Raw genomic sequence first — 24,694 nt, forward strand, 5'->3', positions numbered from 1 at the left:
AGTGGATGATTATTCATTTCTATTTTCTTCCACAATATTGTAATGAATTAATTGAGCAAGGGAATTGCAGGATGTCATAATTTTCTTTCCATTTTATCTTATTTTTTATAGTTGATTGGATTAATTTATGAAAAGCGCTAATAACTCGGCTATCTTAAACCCGTGGGAATTTCATTCATAAAACAAAATATTTACACATTATAAATACTTCATTGATAAAAATACATGAATCATTGAAAGGAAAAATTTGTTGCTTGTTTTGTTTGTGCAATGAACGATTGTATAGATTTTTTCTCAAACATTACTAGCGAATATAAGCTATCAATGTTTTGGATGATTCAGACATGTTAGTTGTAATGTATTCAATGATTGTTGTGTGATTGGTTGGTGATTTTGTGTGTATGGTGGTCTTCGATTGTAACAGCGCCACACTCACAAAAAGGCGTTGGAGCCTTTCCCCACTTGTGCAACACATAGGCACATCTTCCATGCTGAGTTTGGATCCTGTTAAGAGCCGACCACAGTTTGCGTGGCAAATCAAAACCTGGTGGCTTTTGGGTGATAGATACATGAGGCAAGATTGATTTGCATGCATGTCACTCTTTTTGCCAAGCGTCTGACACCCCACCATCCAGGGGTGTAATGTTAGTTCGCCTCCTCGTGGTGCACCCTGCATAACGCTAAATGAGCTAAGACAAACGATTGTTCTCCTGACCATACACGACACTACTCTACGTTTCGGAATATGCAAATGATTTAATCTAATAGGATTTAGGAACAATAAATAGACTACAACGTTTGAAATGAAAAAGGGTGAGTTATTAATCTCTCAATTTCAATACAATGATGACAAAATTTTGAAAACTAGCATTCACTCATTAAATTCAATTCAAAATTTATTTATTTTGCACAACAATACAAAAATTATGACAAAGAATAATTGTTTGTTTACTTAATTTACCTTATGTATAATTACAGAAATAACTTCTTTTGATAAAATAATATACGAATGACAAATATGGCATTAGAATAATATATTTCAGATGGACAGTACAAAAATACTTAAAGTAAGCTATCCACCAATTTTCAAGAATGTTTCACAGTCACTGAGTGTAAAAAGATAAACTTTCAAGCTTTTTAGAAACAAAGAAAGCGGTTGCAAATTTTTCAATTTAGGTGAAATCAAATTGTACAATTTTGGAGCTTTGAAAGAGTAAGAATGTTGAAAAGCAGTCAAATTTGATTGAGGTACGTGAACTAGCAAACGCCTAAAATCATATCTAACATCCCTAATAGGGTTGTTACTTGTACTTCTTATGAAGTAAAGCTTCAATACTTTATACACATAAAGATTTCTAATTGGCAGTACCTTAAGGCGAACAAAAAGAGGCCATGAATGTTGTTCTTTCTGGTTATTAATCTGATAAATGATTTTTGAAATATAATTATCGGATACAATGTTGAGACATATGTACCTCCCCAACAGACAAGACCATAACTCATTCTTGAATTTATAAGTGCATGATAGACATTGAGTAGATCAGTAGAAGGGCATAAATCACGTAACATATAAAAACTTCTCAACCCTCTGCAAAACTCCTTCTCTAATTTACTTATATGACTCTTCCATGATAAAGCACAATCAATGATCAAGCCAAGGTATTTAATAGTGTTTACAATATCAATTTTCATACAATCACAGTTATCAGTGCACAAGAAGCTGTGGTAAAATAGGTCTCTATCAAAATATGTTTCCCTTCTCAAATTGAAAATCATATAATTTAGTTTTTTTACTTAATATCATATAATTTTGACTAAACCAGTAAAACCTTCAAATCAAAACCCATTTCTCATATATTAATTTTGAATCAGTGTCACTATACGTTAGAGCAGTGTCATCTACAAATGCAGTTAATTTACCGTGAAGATTTGCATTACAAAGCTCGTTTATACAATGAAAAAGGGGCCTAAAACTGAGCCTTGTGGCACTCTAAACTCAATATTTTTGAAGCTGCTATAACTTCCCTCAACCCTTACACACTGTCTTCTGTTTTTGAGATAGCTGCAAAACCATCTATGTGGCAAGGCTATAGTTTTTTTTAGCAGTATTAAATGATCTATAGTGTCAAATGCTTTTTTTAATCGATATACCGGTACAAGGCTGACAATTTTTTTTTGTAATTTAATGCCATCATAAATATCTTCAAGAAACGATACCAATGCATCTTCTGTGCTCAATCTTCCCCTAAAACCAAACTGCCTTACACTAAAATAACTGAATTTTTTCAAGAAACCAATCAATCTTATCTTAATAATTTTTTCAAAAATCTTAGAAAATACAGGTAATAGCGATAACAATTAGTTTTTTTTCTGTCTCTCTGTTTAAAAAGTGGAATGACAATTGCAACTTTCAAACATTCTGGGAATTATCCAGTTATCATACTTCGGTAATAACTCACATAAGGCTGGCTGTTCGGTACACTTTTTTATTATTTAAATTAGATAATCTTTTTCAATATAACTGTTAAGATTATTTTAAGAGTGAGAAAAAGTAGCAACTGAAATTTTTAAGTGGTCTAATAAGCGAGTTTCGGGTTATTGAAGTGCTAACTTTCCAGATTCCGTTTTCTATCCAGATCATAAACGGTTTCGACTATATTATTAGAATTTCTCTTAAAAATTAAAACAATGGATCTTTCCAAACTAAAACATTTTATTCCCCATATCGTTCATAAATAAAAAAGTAACATTTTTTTTAAATTCGATAACTTGTTTATTTTGGCATTAATCGCGAAAAAACGCATATTAGAACAAAGCCGATTATATTCTGAATGTATTAAAAAAACTCCAATGGAAATTTCTAAACTGTTTATAATCTGGAAAGAAAACGGAGTTTAGCACTTCAACAACCCATAACACGCTTATTAGACCACTTAAAAATTCCAGTTGCCACTTTTTCTCACTCTTATAATGATCTTAACAATTGTATTGAAAAAGATTATCCAATTTAAATAAATAAAAAGGTGTATCGAACAGCCTTAAAATAACAGAGATGTGAACAGCAATTTTTTTAACAACATAGCAACTAATTTAATCAATGCCAGATGCTTTATTATTTTTTAAGCTTGCAATTATTTTAAGTACTTCATTCTCGTCGGTTGGATAGAAAAATAAGGAGTTTCGCATATCTTTAAACAGAAACTAGGAGTTACATTGTTCGTTATTCTCTGATGTAATATGAGTCTCTTAATTGTTGTGGTACCTGTATAAAAATGAATTGAACTCTGTTGCTATTTGTTTTTAATCTGTAATAATTTGTGAATTAATCTCTAAACTAGTTATTTCTCGCTTGGCTTTCTGATTTCCAATCAGACTATTTACAATTCTTCAAATTTCCAGAGCAATCATCAAATTTCTTCAAATAATATTCTTCCTTAGCTTTTCTTAAATTCGATTTTAACCTGTTTCTGAACGATTTATAATACTCTTTTAATCTAAAATCATGAGGTCTTGCAATCATAAGCTTATAAATCTTCTTACTTCTAGTAATACCCCTACAGAGACAATCGAAAACCTATGGATTCAATTTAACGAGCTCTCTATTCTCATCTACTCTACTCTAGTCGTTGTCTTTTTGATTGTATGTTCTATAATAATTTTAAAAAGAAGTGATCAATCAGCTTCAAATTTTGAACACATATTCTTAGATTTTTTACAGGTCAAGTTCGTTGGACAAGAAAATTGACTCACTCCTTCGTCCTTTTTCAGGATATAAAAAAAACATTGAAAGTGCATAAGATAAAAAATTGTTGTGATTCATCATTTAGTCACCTGGAGAATTATTGCATGTAATATTACAACAGTTTTCCCATTCATTCTTTCATAATATCAGCTTAGGCTATTTGAAAGCTTTCACATAGATAGACCATGCGCTGACACATGATTTCAGCTGATTAATATACAATTTTTACACAAAAAAAAACTGATACAGGTTGGGATATCAATGTGCGGTTTTCGCCATTTATTTTCTATTGGAACTCTGTATCTAGAGCAAGTATCACATGGTCATCTACCTTCTCATTAAAAATATGGATTTGGATTCATATGATGGTCAAATATGTTGAAGCGACAGAGAAATTTTTTACTTCAAATAGGATCCCCAATAAAACCTACTGTCAAATTATTCTTGAAAAAGAAATATTTGGCTGTTTCAATATTTTTCACCAACTCTGTATAATTGAAAGTTGCGGGTTTCAAAGATTACAATACAACAGTTCTCGCGAGTTCTCCAACCCAGGGAGTCACTAGTTTATTTTAAAGATATTTTGTAATGATAGCCTAAATATGAAATATTGTTTTAAAATTTCAACTTATTAAATCTTATAAATTTATTAAACTACTTAATTATTTCAAATAGCTTAAAGAGTTTTAAATTCAAAATATTTCAATCAAATAATTACATTAATTTTATATTGTTAATCAAACAAATTCATATTTTTAACTAGACAATACAGCTGCTTATTACTAGTAAATAAGCAACTAATCAATATCACAATTGTTACCAATTGTATCCATACTTCAATACTATCAGACAATCTGTGTAACATTATAAATGCCCCTCTCTTCCAACAAAACATTTTTTTGACCGAGCAAAGTGAGGTCTAGGATTCAAGTCGACGGTTTTGCATTTCTCTTTATGTTTATATGTTCCGCATTTACAGCGAAACGCAGTAATAGATTTTCATGACATTTGACAGGTATGTTCCTTTTTGAATTTCGCGTCGACGTATACATAAGTTTTTTTTCGAAATTTTGAATTTCTAGGAAAATACAAAAAAAGGAATCTTCATCGAACGCAAAAAAATTACCGTAAAAATCAGACTTTAGAATTATTATTCATCATAAATCAGCTGTCGAGTGGATTATTAATATTGCATGCAATTAAAAAATTAATATCTCAATGTATTCTTAGTGAAAAGACAGCTGTTGTGTGGACTATTAATTGCAAGCAATGGGGCTTGCACTATTGATAACTCCAAGTAGCTTATTATTTTCTTCCGACTTTAGCATTGTAATGCTAATAATTATAATTAATATTAATAATTGCCGATACAACAACCCAAACAGCCATTAGTTGTTTACACACCGATATCTCTCGGACACGTCACGACAAAACATATTTCACTCTGAAGGACAGTATGAGAGGAGGCTGTGGTTTTCTACTGCGCGAGGTCTGCTGTTCACAGAACTACTAGTTAGGTAAATTTCAGTTTTAATTATCTTTATTGAATTTAAATTCACAAAGAAACACCTTTTATATCCACAAACTTGTTTACACAGCTTTGACTCGTTGGTCATTTTACAAATTTAGGGTACATCAACTTTTCATAAAAGATTTGGAACAAACCAAAAAGCAAATAAAATAAAACTCTATTCAATTCAAGGAACTAATTCAGAAAATTGGAGATAAAAATTAATAGCCTATTAGCAATAAAATTGAATTTCTCTAGAGCTTTTGTAATACTGATTGAATTAAATTTTTACCAGAATGTAATTGTGCTAGAGGTGTAGCTCTACTGAGGAGAAAAAAATTTAATGGTATCATATCATCAATAATGTAAAAAATAAAATTAACTAAGAAATGAAGTCCAGGCTATTGATTTCAATACAGACACACCACATTACAATCCCTACATTCACAGTTCACTTTAACAGGTTGACTACCATGTCTAAAAATATGAAATGAATTCATCAACCGAGAGTCATTTTTCCCCATTCCTCTGCTACTTCACTGTGCATCAGATATGATACACATTGCTTGTTACCCAGAGACCATGTGCATCAGATGTGGTCACAATTTTCTTCATCAAACAGACAGCTGTGTCCAATTCTGGGATACAACTATATGTGTTTTGTCTATACAATCGGCTTCACTGGTTCATGAGTAGCATAGATCATTCTTGGTTTCAAATTAAGTCGTCCCTGGTGGCAGTTATAAGAACTTTTTCAAGATAGTAAATAGGTACTCTATTCTCTATGATCTATACTCACTGAAATCAGTTAATTTCGGCCTGAGCTTCTCCTATCATCTGGTAATCTGTGATTATATCGAAAATCTGGAAGTTTATAGGTTAGTATCATGTTGATAATGTTTACAGTAACTTTCAGTATACTAGATAGTGCTTGAAATCAAATCTTGGTAATTATTATGGATGACCGTGAGTATAACATCGACTCATTGGAACTTGATGATATTTACGTTGACAGAGAGGATCATGAAGAAGAAAATTTTGCAAATAATAGTGATAGTGACTCTGATATTTTTATGGACGATTCAGATTTGGACCCTGACTATGTAGTAGGCTTCAGTGAAAACAGTTCTAGTGCATCTGAAAATGAAGTTATGGATATTGATGAACAATTTGTAGGTATAAAGAGCGAATAATATTCCTATAAGCGGTCCAATTTTGCAGAGTAAAGCAAATGATTTGGCTGAGAAGTTGGGTAGACCTTGCGATATTACATCTGCATGGATACAATGATTTCGCCAGCGCCATGCAATCACAAGTGGTAGAATAAGTGGTGAGGCAGCAGCAGTTCCAACTGGTATTCCTGAAGACTGGTTAAACAATGTGTGGCCAAAATTACGTGATATTTATCCAGATGAAAAAATTTACAATGCTGATGAAACTGGAATTTTCTTCAAACTGACTCCTGAAAAAACATTACGTTTCAAAGGTGAAAAGTGCACGGGGGGAAATTGTCAAAAGACAGACTAACTGTTTTAGTTTCCGTGAATATGGATGGGAGTGATAAGCGCAAGCTGATGGTTATAGGGAAAAGTGCTAAACCTCGTTGTTTCAAAAATGTTAATTTATTGCCAGTAACATATGAAAGTAACAAAAGAGCGTGGATGACAAGTGAATTGTTCGCTTCCTGGCTACGAAAATGGGACAATGAACTGAAATTGAAAAATGATAAAATATTGTTGATGGTAGATAACTGTCCAGCACATCCACATGTTGAAAATCTTACATCTATAAAGTTGGTGTTCCTCCCGCCTAATACAACATCTGTTTTGCAACCCTTGGATCAAGGTGTTATAAGGTCTCTGAAAGTCAACTATCGGAAACGTCTCATTCTACAAATCATTCAAGATTTGGATGAAGGATGTGAAACAAAAGTCTCTGTACTCGACGCAATTACAATGTTAGAAAGAGCTTGGAATGAAGTCACATCCATTACAGTGAAAAACTGTTTCAGACATGCAGGATTTTTAATGCAGTCTGATAACATTATTGAATCTGCATGCACAGAAGAGTCGTTACAAGAATGGGGGAGAAGTTTGGCTCAACCAGTGTCTCAGGATTTCTTTGAAGAGTATGAAGAAGTAGACAAGGATTTGGAAACGACGGCAGCTGTAAGTGATGAGGAATTGCTGACTTCGACTTTGAGAGAAGAAGACAACGTTACAAACACTGAGAAAGACAATGATAATGATGAGGAAATCAATCCACCAACACTGACTGAAGCTTGTAAAGCGATCAAGACAATTTGCCAATTTCTTAGTGTCACAAATACAGCAGATGAAGCAACAAAAAATGTTCTATTTAATCTAGAGAAACAGTTTCAAACATCGTACTACAATTCAAAGTGCAAAAAACAAACGAAAATTACAGACTTTTTGAAAAAGACCTAATTTTAACATTTTTTTTAGTTCAATTTTTTCTTATTTTGAGTTCAAGTTTTTTTTTATGAAACATTGAATTATTTTCAAACTAAAATGAAATTTATGAAGTAGCCTACTGAAGTTTTTGAACGGGCCATATTTGTATACTGTATTAACCGGGACTTTCATTTGAATGTGACTTCGTTTGTGATTTCGTTTCAATTTTCATAAAAATTATTACAAATTTACAGTACATTATAATAATATAAAGGACGTTTCAGTTTGGAAAGTGTGTTTACCTGGAATAAAATGCTGCAACGAAAACGTAAGTGTCATTATTTATGCTGTTTTTTCACTAATGTATACTTTAGTACTTCCTGAGCCTAGTATTGGATATAGTGACTATCGGTTATAGTGACCCAAAACTGATGGTCCCTTGAAGGTCACTATAAACGATATTCACTGTATTTGTAATTAGTTCGAAAGCAACTTTGCAATACCACTTCAATCCTCTACAAAGAGCTGAATTATATGAAGCCATCTGGTCAGAAACATCAATGAATCCCTTAGCTGAATTGTATTCAACAATTGTTGAAGGTTTCTGAAGAACTCTATTTCGCTTGGTTGGTACATCAACTATAGTAGGTGCAGATTTCGTAGTCAGGAAGAGCACATCTCTCTTATCATACCATTTCCCTACAATAACTTTTGTGTCACTCTGCAGACATTTCATTTCTCCCTTTCTCAATTTTGCATTTACAACTGTTTTGGGATTATGCTTTCTATTCTTACGCAGTGTTCCTATAAGATGAGTTTTGTTAGCATTAAGCTCGAGGTCAAACGATTGCCCAGTTACAGGGATTACTGGTCATCAGATATTGATCTCAATGACCCATACATTTCCAAACTGATGCCATTGAATCGGTTTAGTTGGCTTCTCGGGAATTTGCATGCTAATGATAATAGTCTCCAGCCAAGGAGAAATGACCCAAATTTTGACAAGTTGTATAAGATAAGACCATTTATTGACTTGATTTCAAAAAATTTCTCTGACTCATTTAACCCAAATTCCGATTTGGCTGTAGATGAGTCTGTGATACAATTTAAAGGGAGATGTCACTTGAAACAGTACTTGCCCAAAAAACCTATAAAACGCGGCTACAAAGTTTGGGTTTTATGTGATAAATCTGGGTATGTTTTAAAATTTGAAATTTATACAGGTAGGGCAGAATGTTCAGAAGAATTTGGGGGAAAATGTTGTGAAAAGGCTTGTGGAAGCATACAAAGGTAATAACCACACAGTTTATTTTGATAACTATTTTACAACTTTTAATCTGATGGAAGATTTGAAAAGTATTGGGTTCAATGCATGCGGTACAGTAAATAAAAATAGAATAAATCTTCCTAAATTTAAAGATGAAAAAGGAATGGCTCGAGGTGAATATGATTGGTATGCAAATGACAATATCATTGCTTTGAAGTGGAAGGACAACAATGCTGTCCACTTGCTATCTAATTTTCATAACCCAAAGGAAGTTGAACAGGTAAAGAGAAGAGCTCGTACTGGAGAGAGAAATAGCATGAGTTGTCCAGCTGCTATTTGTGATTACAACAAAAATATGAATTTCGTGGATAAATTTGATCAAATGAAATCGACATATGAGATAGATAGAAAAAGCCGCAAATGGCGGCACAGAATTTTTTTTTATTTCATTGATGCTGCGGTTGTCAATGCTTCCATTCTGCATAAATGTTTGCCTGTAGAAAGACATGAGATGAAGGATTTCAGAAGAAAGATTGTTTTTGGTTTGACATGCCAATCTCATGTTGCCGCTTCTAAAAAAAGAAGTGTGGCAACAAATGATGCTTTAAATAGGTTCAAACCAAAAGTCCCACTTGAAATAAGGGAATCAGGATCTGAACACCAGCCAGAGAGATCCACACGTAGGAGATGTGCTTTGTGCAGTACAAAAATAAAAGTAAAACAAACATTCTGGATATGTTCTGTTTGTAGAGTACCTTTGTGCTTAAGTAACACAAGGTCTTGTTTCCAAAAATTTCACAAGAAATAACTTGAATAGGCTATCTGTTTGGTTTTTCTAGTTTTCCAATATTGACGCTTGGTTGCTCAGTCAGCCGGAGAATTCCGTTCAACATCATTTATATTATTAAGATTCATTTTACAAATAATATTAAGAATAACAAAAAAAAATTATTATTTATGAATGCTGTTTTAAATTTTCGCGCAATGAACAGCAATAGTAGCAGAAGAATTCAGTTGTGCCAGCTCAGCAAAGAGCTTACATTCATCAGAAGAGAAAAATATGTATATCAGGATAATTATTATTATATATATATAATAAAAAAGATGATAAATACTATTTTTAATTAAATTTATAACAAGTAACAGTAAAATATTATCAATTAACAAGTACAAATTACCAATCTACATTTTTGGTTGGTAGCAGCTGTGATGGCAACATTGATCTCTTTGATCTCATCAAATTTTGTGTGAAAAGATCACATTTTTAACTAATCATTGAACTTACGACTAAGCAACCAAGCGTCAGAGTATCAACTGGAACTTTTGGTTTGAACCTCTTCACTTACAAATATAATTAGAATAGAGATAAGTTACTAGAAAAATAATAAATTAGAATAGAATGTTTTATTTTATTAGTGAGTTTTTCTTAATTTTTTTCTTCAATTAGTGATAAAACTATGTTATTTAAAAATAAATATTTCTTAAAATCTTTTACTACTGATTAATATTTTATCTCATGAATATTTTGTTGTACTTGTACATAAATATTATACAATTGACTATATTGAATAAAAAAACACATAAATTTCTCTTATTACTTGAGAATTTGTTTTTTTTTAGTTTTACAATATTTAGAATATCAACTGGGACTTTTGATTTGAAACTCTTCACTTGCAAAGACTTAGAATAATTTAGTATAGGAGTATTAGAAAATAGAATAAATTAGAATAGAATAAAATATATTATTTTGTCAGTGATTTCTTGCCAAATTCACTGTTCTAGATGCACTCTAAATTAATGATGGGAATCATTATCATTTTGTTTATTATCCTTATTATTATGTTTGTTTTTCTACTCATAAAAAATAATATGAACTCATGAATATTTTGTTCTATTGTACATTAATATTATACTGAATTGAAACACATCCATTTCTTGTATTATTATTACATCCACAGGACCATCTTTTGATTGATATGATCAATTTTACATTTTCAAGTAACAAGTCCAGTAGTTGCATGGTGATGCAAAAAATGCATCACCTATTATCAAGGTGATTTGATCCTATCCGGAGTTGAGTTGTAGCAGTGGTAGCGGACGGTTGTGTTTTGGAGCAGCTCAGATAAGATAACCTGTTTCCATTCATTTCTTGCTTTTCAGAAATTAACGTAGATTTTCGTTTCATAACTATTACAGTAACATAATATCTTAATTTTTGCACGCCATTACATTTAAAAAATAACTTTAATAACATCATTCAGTAAGTAACCTCTTTAATAATATTATCATTAATTAATAATTTTTTTTTATACTAATACCTCAACCTCTCACTGCATCAAATACTGAATCAGTAGTTCAAATTAAAGGTAATTTAAAGGTAACTTCAGTAGTTTCTTACTAATAGTATTTTTCATTCTCTGTTTTATCAATAGATATAGTAATAATAATAAGAATATAGTATAAAATAAATTAATTCCATATTTAATCAAGAATTGATCAACCATTTCCTTTTCATTCACGACAGAAGTTGGCAAAGTACATTTATTCATTGTAAATCCACGTTTATTATATCAATCTAAATTTACTCAGTGAAGTTCAAATATCTATTGAAACTTCTATTTTTATCAAATAACTAGTACAATTAATAAATAGAATTACTTTATTTCAACAATAAATTTGAATAATCTAAACCTTTTTAAACGTTCTCAACAATTTGAACGTGTCAGACCATTGTGATAGATTCAGACCACTCCTTTCCAGAACCAAATTCCATTTCAACCATTTTCTGTAATAAACTTCGTAATTATTTGTCTTCTCATCGCTATTTTTCACGTTAAACAGATATTGTACAGGCCGAAATGGATGTTGAATTGGCGAGCTGCTTTGTGGAATATCTGTAAACATCGCATCTTGCGGCAGTTGCTCGTGGCCTGGGCCATGACAGGGCACGACCAACATTAATCCATTTCGCATTATTTTTTGCCTGATTGTTATAATTGAAATAATTATTTTTTCCGGTTATTGGTGGAGCGGAGTTGGGGACGGGGAGAGTCTGAAAGCCGTTGTCAGGGTTTGATGCGCAAGTGAAATTATCGTGAAGATAAGACTGGTTTTTGTTCGAGTCAGATAACCGCTATCTCCTTTTCATTCAACAGCAATAACTTTGAATTTTTCTGCTTTCCAATCTACAGGATACAGTACCTATTTTAATTATTATCAGCCAGTACAGAATTTTCTCAGCCGGTAATAAAAAAAAATAAATAAAAAATAAACAGTATCATAATATATTAGTATCATAATAATTAACATCTAAATCTCCTCTTTCAGTTAAAACCTACTTAAAAAAATAATAATAAAATAAAACAAAAATTATCAATCGGATGTAATAATCAAAATGAAATAGATAATTTAAAAACTATTGATACCTGGGACATTGATTTTTCTTTCAATACTAACTTCTATATTTAGAGTAGTTCCATCACATTTAATATTTTAGCAAATAAATTGGTGTTGATGTATCTGTCTAGTCGTATTGTTTCTTACTGGTATTGAGTTGCATTTGAATATTGTTGCTGTAAGAATTGTGTTTATGAGTCGCAATATTCTCTCTGTTCAAGTGTAATAGTCTTAGCATACGGTACGATAATAATGGCACTTGAACTTATAAAGACTGCTAAAGGGCAGCCAGGAATTGTATTTGAAGATTTCCGGTACAGTAGGGCAGTCAAACAGCGCTCAGGGGAAATTGTATGGTGTTGTACTAATAAATACTGCTCAAGCTGCATTCGAACTGACTCTATTAAATCTAAAGTGGTGGGAGAGCCAGGTAAACACAATCATGATCCACCAGCAACTAAACGGATGTTAGACGTACAAGAAGAAAATGTTGACAGCGATGATGCAAATTCGACAGGCCCGTCCTCACTCACATCACTACTCTCGCCTTATGTAACACTTACACCAGAAACTCCAAAATATAAATCTATTTCAGAGGAAAATAAATATCTTAGGCAAAGAGTGGCTGAACTAGAATACATGAAAAATGCGTTGACAGATAGAGCAGTAGTACTAGAGCAGCAATTGATGGAAAGGGAGGAAGCTACTACAAATAGGAAGTGTGATGGAAATTGTAACAGTAACTCTAAGCACATGATAGATATCGCATCACAGACTGATGGTTCCTCTGATGTTGTATATGACTCGCATTTGAAAGAGGACAGCAAGAGTGAGAAACGGACCAAGTCGCTATCCACTGGGGTGGAAGACTCCTCAACTATTGAATCATTATTAAATCTGCATCGCAAATCTGTTGATTATTTAAAAAATGTTAACGATAGGTTTCAAGAAGATATTATGGCTCTACAGAGAGATCTGTTGGAGAGTCGCCAACAGCTACTCAGAACAGAGGAGACAAATTGTTGTCTTCAGCGAACAATTAGTGATCTAGCAAATGATATCGCTCTATTCAAAGAAATGAAACCGATCCAAATGAATTCCACAGATGAATTTTCATGCAGAAGTAGTATGAGCAATCTTAGGAGATCTGATGAAGTGAAGATTAACATATGGTCGGATAGTCATGGGAGGGGAGTCCGTGAGTTGCTGGATCAGGCCTTGCCCTCAAATATTACTTGCACCTCATTTGTAGCTCCTGGAGCTCCTATTGAAAAAATATGTCAATCTATATTAAACGATTCTCAGATAAAAACTAGTCCTAATAGGGAAAATGAATGGACGATTATAATAGGAGGTACAAATAGTGTCACTGATGATTTTTCTGAGAATCATATTAAGGTGTATCTGAGGTGGCTGGTCAGGGTTATGGAGGAACATGCTAATAGAAATTTAATTATTACTACTATTCCTTACAGGTACGACTTATTTGCTAACTCACACATAAATTTGATGATTACTAAACTGAATAGAGCCATCCGAAAAATTCAGTATGTGAGTAACGTTAAAATTGTCGATCTCTGGATGTTTGAACCGACTAAGCATACACGGCATGGCCTTCATATGAACAGGTTGGGAAAGAAAACAGTATGCAAATTGATAGCGGGTATCATAACAGGAAAAAGAGAGCAGATAGAACAGACACATGAAAACGGCAGCCTTTACAAGCAGAAAAAGAATAATGTAATTGCATTTAAAGACACCATACAACCTTCACACAATATTCAATCTGTTGAGACATGTGACCTGATTGATTTAAACTGATTAGTCATGACAACTATGATAAAAATTATTTTTTATCAAGGCAAATAAATGACATGAATAAAGATAATGTTCAGAAGAGGAATATAGACAACACTTCTACAAAAGAGGTGAATTTTATGACAGAGGTAAATAATTGTGTAGATTTAACAGAGCAAGAGTCCTTAATAGATGAAAGTAATGGGTCAAGGGTGGAACAAGGTGAGATTATGGATCTGAATGGACTCGACAGGTCATATGTTATGTGTTTGAATATCCAGGGGTTTGCAGGGAAAATTGATGAAATAGAGGCTACCTTTGAAACATATAAGCTTAGACCATTGGCAATCTGTTTGAGTGAGCATTGGCTGGGGGCGGCAAATTCAGGTATCCTAAACTCTCTCACTGGCTATTCCTTGAGGTCTCTTTTTTGTAGGAAAAATAAGGCTAGAGGAGGAGTTGCAGTTCTACTCAGAGATGAAATTTCTTATCTAGTGAGAGATGATATTGGCGGTTTGTCAGTGGAGTGTTTGCTTGAGATTTCGGCAGTGGAGTTGAGGGATGATTGTTTTCAAAAAGGAAGGGGCACTGTTATCGTTTCAATCTATAGGCCACCCAATGCTTCATTCAAGGAATTTTTATTTAGTCTTGAATTGCTTTTTAAAAGATTACGTCTTGAGTCAATAAAGAAAAGTATATTTGTTTGTGGCGACTTTAATATTAATATATTGGATCAAAAGTCTAATAATAGCAAAAAGTTCCTGAATCTATGTTCTTCTTATCATTTGGGACCTATGAATAATTCCCCTACAAGAGTTCAATTTCAATGCAATCACACATCTATATCTTGCATAGATATTATTTTGACAAACTTAGAAATAAGTAATTTGAACTGTACTACTCTGGATATTGGGCTGTCAGACCATCATGCATTGTTCTTTCAGGTTTCTGAAGCTGCTTTGAAAATTAAAGGATCCTATGTAAGTAAAAGATATTTTCCAGAACCTGCTATTAAAAATTTTACCTCACGGTTGGAAAGGGAGACTTGGGAGAGTTGTTTGAGAGCCACTTCCTGTTTGGAGGGTTTTGGCAGGTTTTTTCATAGTTATAGACAATGTTTCTTGGAGTCTTTTCCATTGAAAACATTCAAGGTGAACACTGGTGACAGAGCTTGTAGGGGATGGCTGACTAAAGGTATTAAGGTATCATGTAAACGCAAAAGGGAAATTCTTGAGATGTTGCATTGCAATCCTAACCCTACCACTATGGAATATTTCAAGAAATATAAACTAATTCTGAGAAATGTTATAAGATTGGCAAAAAGGAAATTCCTATCTCACTGCATTACTTCTTCCAGCAATGTAACAAAGACAACTTGGAGGGTTATCAAAAATACACTTGGTATTAATAAAACTGCAGGTCCTTGTCCGGTACTCAGGATGGGCTCCAGCTTGATCTCTGATCCACAACAGGTGGCCAATTCCTTCAATAAGTATTTTAATACAGTTGCTGAAGGATATATAAACTTATCTTCAAGGAATTCGGCTGGTGGAAGGAGATATGAGAGGACCTTTGATGCTCCCCATAATAAGCCTAAATCAGCTTTCCATTTCAAAGAAATAACATGTGATGAGGTACTCAATATTATCAATGGTTTAAAAAATAGCAGATCATCAGGGTGGGATGAAATTCCAACATTTATTTTGAAACGAACTGCTCAGCTTATTTCAAAACCTCTCTCACATGTTATCAATTTGTCGTTTGGAAGGGGGGAATTCCCAGATTTACTAAAATTCTCATCCATAAAGCCACTGTATAAGAAGGGTGATTCACAGGAAATGTCAAACTTCAGGCCAATTTCTCTGGGAACGGTATTTTCAAAAATATTTGAGAGAGCAGTTCATATTCAGTTGAATTCCTATTTTGAGAGAAATAATCTTTTCTGTGATTCCCAGTTTGGATTCAGGAGGGGTAGAGGTATTGACAATGCTGTTTTTGGACTGAATAAGGAGGCTCTTAGTGCTTTGGATGGATCGCAGAAGGTACTTGGTATCTTTTGCGATCTGTCCAAGGCCTATGATTGCGTGGATCATGACCTGCTTTTGTCCAAGTTGTGGCACTATGGTGTGAGGGGAGTTGAATTTTTGTGGCTGCAATCATTCTTGCGGGGTAGATACCATAGGGTTTCAGTTGTTGCTGATGGAATGGTTTTCAACTCTACTTGGTTGGCAATGAATCGGGGTATTCCACAGGGATCTATTTTGGGACCATTGCTCTATCTGGTATATGTAAATGATATCTCAAAATTTGTTAATTATGATCTAACTCTATTTGCTGATGATACAACAGCTCTCATTAAGGGTGGAAATGTTGATTCTTTGTTTGAGGGAGCAAAAACTTGTTTGAATGAGCTTAATGAGTGGTTCAACTATAATGGTTTGTCATTGAACCCTAGTAAAACCAAATTGGTGCCTTTTCATGCTCGAAATGCCCAGGGAACGTTTCATGTTAAACTAGACTCAGATACCACCTTGAAGCCCTCTGATGGAACCACTTTTCTGGGATTGTTCTTGGATAGTGATATGAAGTGGAAGTCTCACTCTTCTGAACTGTTGAGGAAGCTGAGTAGAGCAACATTTGCGGTGGGTGTGATCTCCAGGGTTGCAGGTACAAGTACAGCGTTAATTGTGTATCATGCGTATTTTGCATCCCATCTACGCTTTGGTATCATTTTTTGGGGCAGAACAACAGAATTTGAATCTATTTTCAGGACTCAAAAAAAAGCTTTGAGGCGAATATTCGGCCTGACAGACAGGTGTTCTTGCAGACCCATATTTAGAGAACACTCCCTCCTTACAGCCCCGGCAGTTTATGTCTTAGAGTTAGCTCTATTTGTTTTTAGAAATAAGGACCGTTTCCAGGAGAGACAAGTGGCGCATTTATATAACACGCGATTCAGGGGACTCAGGTATCCAGAGCACAGGCTGACTCTCTTGGAGAAGGGCCCTTATTACATGGGCATCAAGGTTTACAATGTCCTACCACAGATAGTCAAGGAAAGTGCTACTCCTGGTTTATTTAAGAAAAAATTAAAAACCATTCTCATAGGTATGTGTCCCTATAAAGTTGAGGAATTTTTTGAGAGATGAGCAGCTGTAATAGATCTACAGGTTTGGTTTTTTTATTTCAGGTGTTCTCAGATGAAGAGGAAACACAATTGGTGGCATATATAAAGCAAGCAGCCAAGCTTCACTATGGCCTTACTTTGAAGCAAGTGAGGAATTTAGCTTTTGAATTGGCAGCTGCCAATAATAAAGACATTCCAGCAAAGTGGAAAGAAGAACAGTTGGCTGGGGAAAACTGGCTTTGAGGATTTAGAAGCAGACATCCATCCATTTCTCTACGGACACCTGAAGCAACCAGTATGGCCAGGGCTACAGCCTTTAACAGGGCTCATGTTGAAGGCTTTTTCAATAACCTAATTGAGGTTATGGGAAAACACAAGTTTCCACCACAGGCTGTGTGGAATATGGATGAGTCAGGCTGTTCCACCGTCCATAATCCACCCAAAGTGTTGGCAGAGAAGGGGACAAAGCAACTGGGCAGTATGACATCTGGAGAAAGGGGTGTAAATGTTACTTTGATTGCAGCTATTAATGCTGCAGGAAATTCTGTACCCCCTTGTTTTGTATTTCCTCGTGTATGTTTCAAGGAACACATGTTGAAAGGAGCTCCTCCTGGATCAATTGGTGTCGCAAATCCTAGTGGTTGGTCCAATTCTGAAATTTTTTTAACTTATTTCGATCATTTTATTAAGTTTACAAAACCTTCAGAAAATGACAAACAACTTTTGATTTCGGACAATCATGAGTCCCATGTGAGTATTTCAGGCCAAAGAGTTATGAAGGCCAAAGACAATCATATTATAATGTTGACTCTTCCTCCCCACACTAGCCACAAATTGCAGCCACTAGACAGAAGTGTTTTTGAACCTTTCAAAACATTTTATTCCAAAGCAATGGCAGAATTTCTATTGACAAATAATGCTAAACCAGTGACGATTTATGATGTTTGTCAAATAAGTGATAGGGCATATGAGCTGGCATTCACTTTAAAAAACATTGTGAGTGGATTCAGGGTGACAGGAATTTTTCCAGTCAACCGTGATGTCTTTGGGGATGATGACTTTCTGCCATCATCTGTTACAGATCGATCTGAGCAATCAGAAATAGTAGATAAACCAAGTTGTTCTTCTGCACCTTCTGATTCCACCTTTTCTTCTGGTCTCCTTCCTCCTTCAGCTTCATCCTCTGGTAGGCCTACTTCAGGTGCAGTGACTCTTAAGTCACCAGAAGAAGTAAGACCTTTTCCCAAAGCAGGGGAGAGGAAACCAAGCAATAGAAGACGTGTGAAGTCACAAATTCCAACTTCTACACCTGCAAAGACTCAAATTGAGGCTGAAAGGGCTGCTACAGGTATCAAAAGAAGGAAGAAAGGAAAGAAAATTCAGTTTGATTCTGAGGAGGAGGAAGAAGTGGTGACACAACAAGAAGTAGAGAGGCAAGAAGAAAATGATGAATCAGATGATGAAGCTTCTATCTCTAATTTAGAAGATGATGATGAATGCAGTTTCTTTGAAGAAAATCCAGTTCCTGTTCTTGGGTGTTGGGTTCTAGTAGAGTTTGTGGGGAAGAAAACCAATTTGTATTATGTGGGTCAAGTTACCCAGATTGAGAATGCTGTAATTACAGTAAATTTCCTAAAAAAAGGTAAAAAACAATATGTGTTCCCCACTGTGAAGGATGAGAGCACCATTAATTTTAAACAAATAAAAAAAGTAATGCCAGAACCTAATGTCCGCAGGGGATATTATTCTTTTCAAATTAAACTTCCACAGCATTTAAACTTTGTGTGAATTTTTTCAATGTTTATGTATATTTATAATATTCACTGTTTATGATATTCTATGGTTATTTTGTAAAGTTAGTATAATTTTTTATTAATATTCTAATAAATAAGTGTAGATTTACTCGATGTATTGTGTTTTATTGCTATGTCCTCAGGTACAACATAGTGTGTCCTCAGGTACAACAGTATGTTGTACCCAAGGACATAGAACACACAACAGTATAATACCAGGTAAGTCAATAATAAGTGGATGATAAGTTATGAAATAATTACCAGTTGTTTTGCAAAGATATGGAGCTTAGTTATGAGCTATTGGCAGCAGTTTATTTATTCAAACAAAGTAAAAAATAAATAAAATAGAAAAAGTGTCCTCCAGTACAACACCTTCCCCTACAACATTTTGAACTTGTAATATACGTTTCACAGGTTTTTCAGCCTTTTTATGGAAAAAATGTCATGGTCTGTCAGAGAGACTAATAAATTTAAATATGGTATACTAATAGACACCAGTGCATGTCCAGAAGTGATGTACAAGGTATGGGAGTAACATTCTGTGTGCATCAAAATTGATGCACATGGTAGTTAACCTGTTAAAGAAATCACACATGACAATATTGCAGCAACTGATAATAAAGTGATTGTCTCATGTAATTGGATGTCAAAATTTATTAATCACACATTGAAAATTATGTATTTTGTCACCTCACCATACCCTTTATTCACATGGCTGTTGAAATTACATACACTTAAAGGACGAACTTACACAATATTCATCTGGACTACTGACCATGACATTGCATCTTGAGATTTTGTAAAGATGAGGACAGATAAAAAATGTTTTTTTCCAAGCCAATTCACCTCCATTACATTACGACTGGGGAGCATTTTGGAAGAGGAAAGTGATGAAAAAATTGGGTAAATAATAAAAAGAAATTTGCTCCGGATAGTTCCAGCGCACATGGTGACCCAACAATTGACTGTGACCACGAAAACTCGAAACTGTGCAGTGCTTCATTACTAAATGAAGAAGACATCAGGAATTTTCACAACAAACTGTATTCACATAAAACCAAAACTGAACAGGGTAACTTTTTGCTGAAGTAAATGCATAACAAAGCCAAAGCACACTGACTGAGGAACAAAGAGTTGCCAAGATCAAGGTTAGTGACAAACTATGTCATTAGAAGGGTGAATGGTTACATTAATCATGTTTGCTTCAAGACATTTTCATCTGTAACAAAAATGACCAGGAGAAGGTTGAAAAGTATACCGGCAGAAACAATATTTGATATTGGTTTTGGTAATCCAAAAAAAGACACATTTTGTGAGGAATGTAAAATAAAGATGAAGACTACCAAATCCCCAGTTGAGTACAGTGAGTGGATGACAAAACATAATCTACAAAAGATTTGAGCCAAAAAGTTGTAAGAAATTCTTAAGAGAGATGAAGATAGTGTGGTAAAAGTAGGATTCGATATGCAACAGAGCCAATAATAAATATAACAGACATTCTTTGCAAGACAGATTTGGCTGTATAATTAATGACTTATGGGAGATGTGGGACCTATGGGACAGTGCTGGTAAGCCCTTTGGAGCGAGGGCTCCAGTGTGTGTGTGTGTGTGTGTGTGTGTGTGAATTGCTGGGTGGTTGGCGGATCACTCTGTGTTATCCCTCAACTGCCCTTTAAGGCTGTGCTTCAGCCCTTGGCGAGAAGCCAAATCCTTTGTACAGTCTCGCCTCTCATATGGCATCTTAGCATGGGGAGCAGCCTACCGCACCCATCTAAGAAAAATAGAAGTTATTCAAAAAGCAATCCTTAAAGCTGGCTTTCATAGATGTCAAAGATATCCCTCATCTTTACTATTTCAGGAAATTAGAGTTTTAACTATGAAAAAATTACACATAAAGGATTTACTCATTCATGTTTATAAACATTTTGGTTCAATTTTCCTGCCATCTTTACAAAAAAAAAAAAAAGAAAATTCATAACACGAGATATGCAGCCACAGTTGGGATCAGAACTATCCAGCTAACAAGATCCTTCTCAACAACAAATCGTTTCTTCTTATCCCAAGTAATATATTGTAATCTCAAGAGATTATTTCCGCAAAATAACATTTTTTCAGCTGCAAGTCTTGCAATTTTCAAAAAAAGATTGAAATATTGGTTGTTTGAAATAAGTGATGAGGAGGCTGTGGCTCTGGTCTTGGCGGGCGGCGGACTCACCTGACTTCATAATTAACATGACTTCTACTGACTCTATATCAATACCGACTGATTTTACCATACAGACTGGCTATATACGTTACTGACGGACATAACATTATAAAATGACTTTCTACAATACGAAACTATGACAATCATTTGAATGAAATTACCCTCATCTATTAAATTCATTTAGGCTCTCCTTCTTCTTCCCCTTCATAAGATTCACTCTACTTGAAATACCAACTTGAGTCTACGCTCAGGCCACAGTGCCCATGTAGACTCATTCCATAATGTATAATATGGAACCCTAATCTAAGTACTTAATAATTTGTATTTTATATTTCATATTATTTATCATTTTTGTACTTGCTGTATTGTGGAATAAAGAAGATTCTTGATTGATTGAGATCCACCCGCTATGTTTAAGGTGGTTCGAGCCAATGTTGGGTGTAGCTGAGCGGGGATGATTGAGGTGCTGAGTGACTGTGTTGCATGTGGGGTGGATGTACTCCTTCTACGACTACAGGAGACATACTCCTCCAGGGGTGTTGTTCCTATAGAGGGTATGGGTTGCATATTCTGTGTGGGTTTGCCACACCAGAATCGTGGCATTGACGTTTGGGTATGTGTGATTGTTTTGAATGACTGTTTGGGTGCAGTCCTGTTGCGTGAGTTTCCTCTCCCTACTGTGTGTCTGTGAACCTGGTGTCTGGTGATGAGTGTCAAGTGGTTGTGTGTAGTGTGTTTTGGTCGTGAGCATGATGGTGAGTGAGTTGTGGTTGAGAGAGTGAGGGTTGAGTATAGAAGGGTTCCTCTGCTGGTTGGATGTGATGTGAACTGCAGTATGGAATTGTGGTATGGAACAGGTTGCAGCTGTGCAAGGAGTCAACAAATTGAGGACTGGATGGCGCTGCAGTTCATGTCTGTGCTGAATGAATGAGATGTATGTTGTGAATGGTAAAACTGTGAATGGTAGGTCGAATGTGGATGTATATTTTTGTAATGATGCGTGCTTTATGTTGAATGTCTGTTGGTGATTGGGGGATCTGTGTGTCGATCACTGTTTAATCCATATGTCCATTGGAGAGGAGGGTGACTGACAGGCAGATCTGACTAGAAAGATGCCAGTGATTCAGGTGAAACAGTTGATAGGCATGCGCAAGTCAGTGATAGGTTATCTCAGCTTCATTCATCTGTTGCAAGATGCAGTAGTGCTTCAGAGAAAAAACTTTCTGTTACAGTTTATGATAAATTTGAAGATAGTTCTACAAATTTTGTAAATGAAGGGAACATTATAGTTGATTTGAAATTACTTAGTGAATTAATAACAGAGAATGTGAAGTGTAAGTATTGTAATGTTGAAAACAGTTTATCATTTTTTGAAGACAGTTCTGTAAGATTAGGATTAGCTTCTAAACTTGTTCTGAAATGTGTAAATTGCAACTCGAATATGTCAATTCGAACATCCACAAAAACTGACAATGGATATGAGAATAATTTGAGATTTGTGTATGCAATGAGAGCATTAGGAAAGGGACAGTCATCAGCCAACACATTCTGTGCTGTCATGAATTTACCAAGGCCACCCACAAGATTTCAGAACATAACTAATGTTTTAGGAAAAGCAATGGAAGAAGGTGCTGGTGAATCTATGAACAATGCTGTTCAAGAAGCAGTTGAAATAGAAGAAAGTCGAGATTTGATAGTAGCAATTGATGGTAGCTGGCAAAAGAGAGGTTATAAAAGTTTGAATGGTGTTGTGTCTGCTACAACAATAACCTCTACAAAAGTCATAGATGTAGAAATTCTTAGCAAATATTGTCCCACGTGTAAAACTGATGATGATCGAGAAAAACATTCACGGACTGGTCAGTGCTCATCAAATTACTCTGGAGTTAGTGGAGGGGTGGAGGTTGCAGGTGCTGTAGCAATTTTTCAACGCTCTAAACTCATTCATAATGTAAGATATACAAAATATTTGGGAGATGGAGACAGCAAGGGCTTCAAGAAAGTTGTAGAATCTGCTCCATATGGTACAATCACAGTAGAAAACTAGAATGCATTGGCCATATTCAGAAAAGTATGGGAACTCGTCTAAGAAAACTGGGTCAAGACTTGAAGAAAACTGTTCTGAGTGATGGGAAAAAAATTTCAGGCAGAGGAAGATTGACGGATAAAGACATTGATAAGATTCAGATTTACTATGGCAATGCTATACAAAAGAATTTCTCAAGTGTAGAGGAAATGAGGAAGGCTGTGTGGGTAATTTACTTCCACAGTACCTCGAATGATGAGAAGCCAATGCATCAACATTGCCCCAATGATGCAAATACATGGTGCAAATATAACAAGGCCCAGCTATCAGGTGAATCTTATTCACATAAACATATAATTCCAGCTGCAATTGCTGAGGTTATGAAACCAGTATTCCGGAGTTTAGCTGAACCGAACCTCAACCCCTAAAAGAGTGTTTGCATGGATTGACTCAGAATCCAAATGAGTCATTCAACAATATTATCTGGACTCACATTCCCAAAAACGTTTTTGTTGCATTGAAAACTCTGAAATGTTGTGTTTATGATGCTGTATTAGCTTTTAATGATGGACATTATGGTAGGATTCACGTGCTTGAAAAACTTGGCCTGAATCCTAGGTATAACATTGTTAAGGGTGCAAACGTTTGGACCACAAGCGGATTGACAAAGGGAATCGAGAGGCAAGAAAAGTTTATAAAATTGGTGAAAAGAGAAGAAAAAAATGCAGATGAAGAAGAAGATGACCCACATGACCCATTGTATGGTGGAGGGATGCACTGAACTCTTGTAAGTGATTTCTATGTTATAAAACATCATGTTTTTCCTAAAATTAAACTTAGAGTCAATTTTCCCAAAAATTGAATTTTTTCATACATTTGACCCTTTTTTCAGGATCTAGAAGCACTACAGAGCTGAATTTTTTTACAGAGGTCAGAGATAGGCCTGATACACCTACTGAGTTAGCCATAAGTCCTTACTTATAAGTAAAAAATTACTTACTTTAATAAAAAAAAATTTCAGTGATATTTCTAAGATAAAAAAGTTGACACAGAAAAAAAATCATAAAAATATTATTATGAGAATTTAGAAATTGAAAATGACCCAGTAGTTAGTTAAAGATATAAGTAATTCATGTGCAAAAACTCATTCCTGTATGAACAATAGAACGTAAGAAAAGGGGCCTTGAAAATGACCAAATTAACATGGGCGAGATACATGGTACAGGGTCCCCTTGATCTGCAGAAAGAATGTGTATTGTGCACTGTGGCCAGAATCACTTTCAGGTTGAGCAGGAAATGACCTAGCAAGTGCCCTAAAAAAGATACTAGACGTTTTCATTGAGGAAAATGAGTTGACCAAAATAAAGCTCTGGAGTGACTCCTGTGGAGTCACTATTCTATTGGATTCATATTTGA

General features: G+C 34.7%; 2 protein-coding genes across 2 annotated transcripts in view; one reads left to right on the forward strand and one right to left on the reverse strand.

Moving 5' to 3' along the window:
* Positions 1–6,550: 6,550 nt before the first annotated feature.
* Positions 6,551–7,699, forward strand: LOC120350207 (tigger transposable element-derived protein 4-like). The gene has a single exon (XM_039422752.1). It carries the CDS (start codon positions 6,800–6,802, stop codon positions 7,697–7,699), a length of 900 nt encoding a protein of 299 aa, XP_039278686.1. The 5' UTR covers positions 6,551–6,799.
* A 483-nt stretch (positions 7,700–8,182) lies between these two features.
* Positions 8,183–24,694, reverse strand: part of LOC111054026 (rab3 GTPase-activating protein catalytic subunit) — a 280,846-nt gene continuing 264,334 nt past the window's right edge. The window contains exon 17 of the mRNA XM_039423432.1: positions 8,183–9,427. The gene's annotated coding sequence lies outside the window, so the exon portion shown is untranslated. The remainder of the gene's footprint in view (positions 9,428–24,694) is intronic.

The sequence above is a fragment of the Nilaparvata lugens genome, chromosome 3 (assembly GCF_014356525.2).
Source record: "Nilaparvata lugens isolate BPH chromosome 3, ASM1435652v1, whole genome shotgun sequence".
NCBI classification, from domain to species: Eukaryota; Metazoa; Arthropoda; class Insecta; order Hemiptera; family Delphacidae; genus Nilaparvata; species Nilaparvata lugens.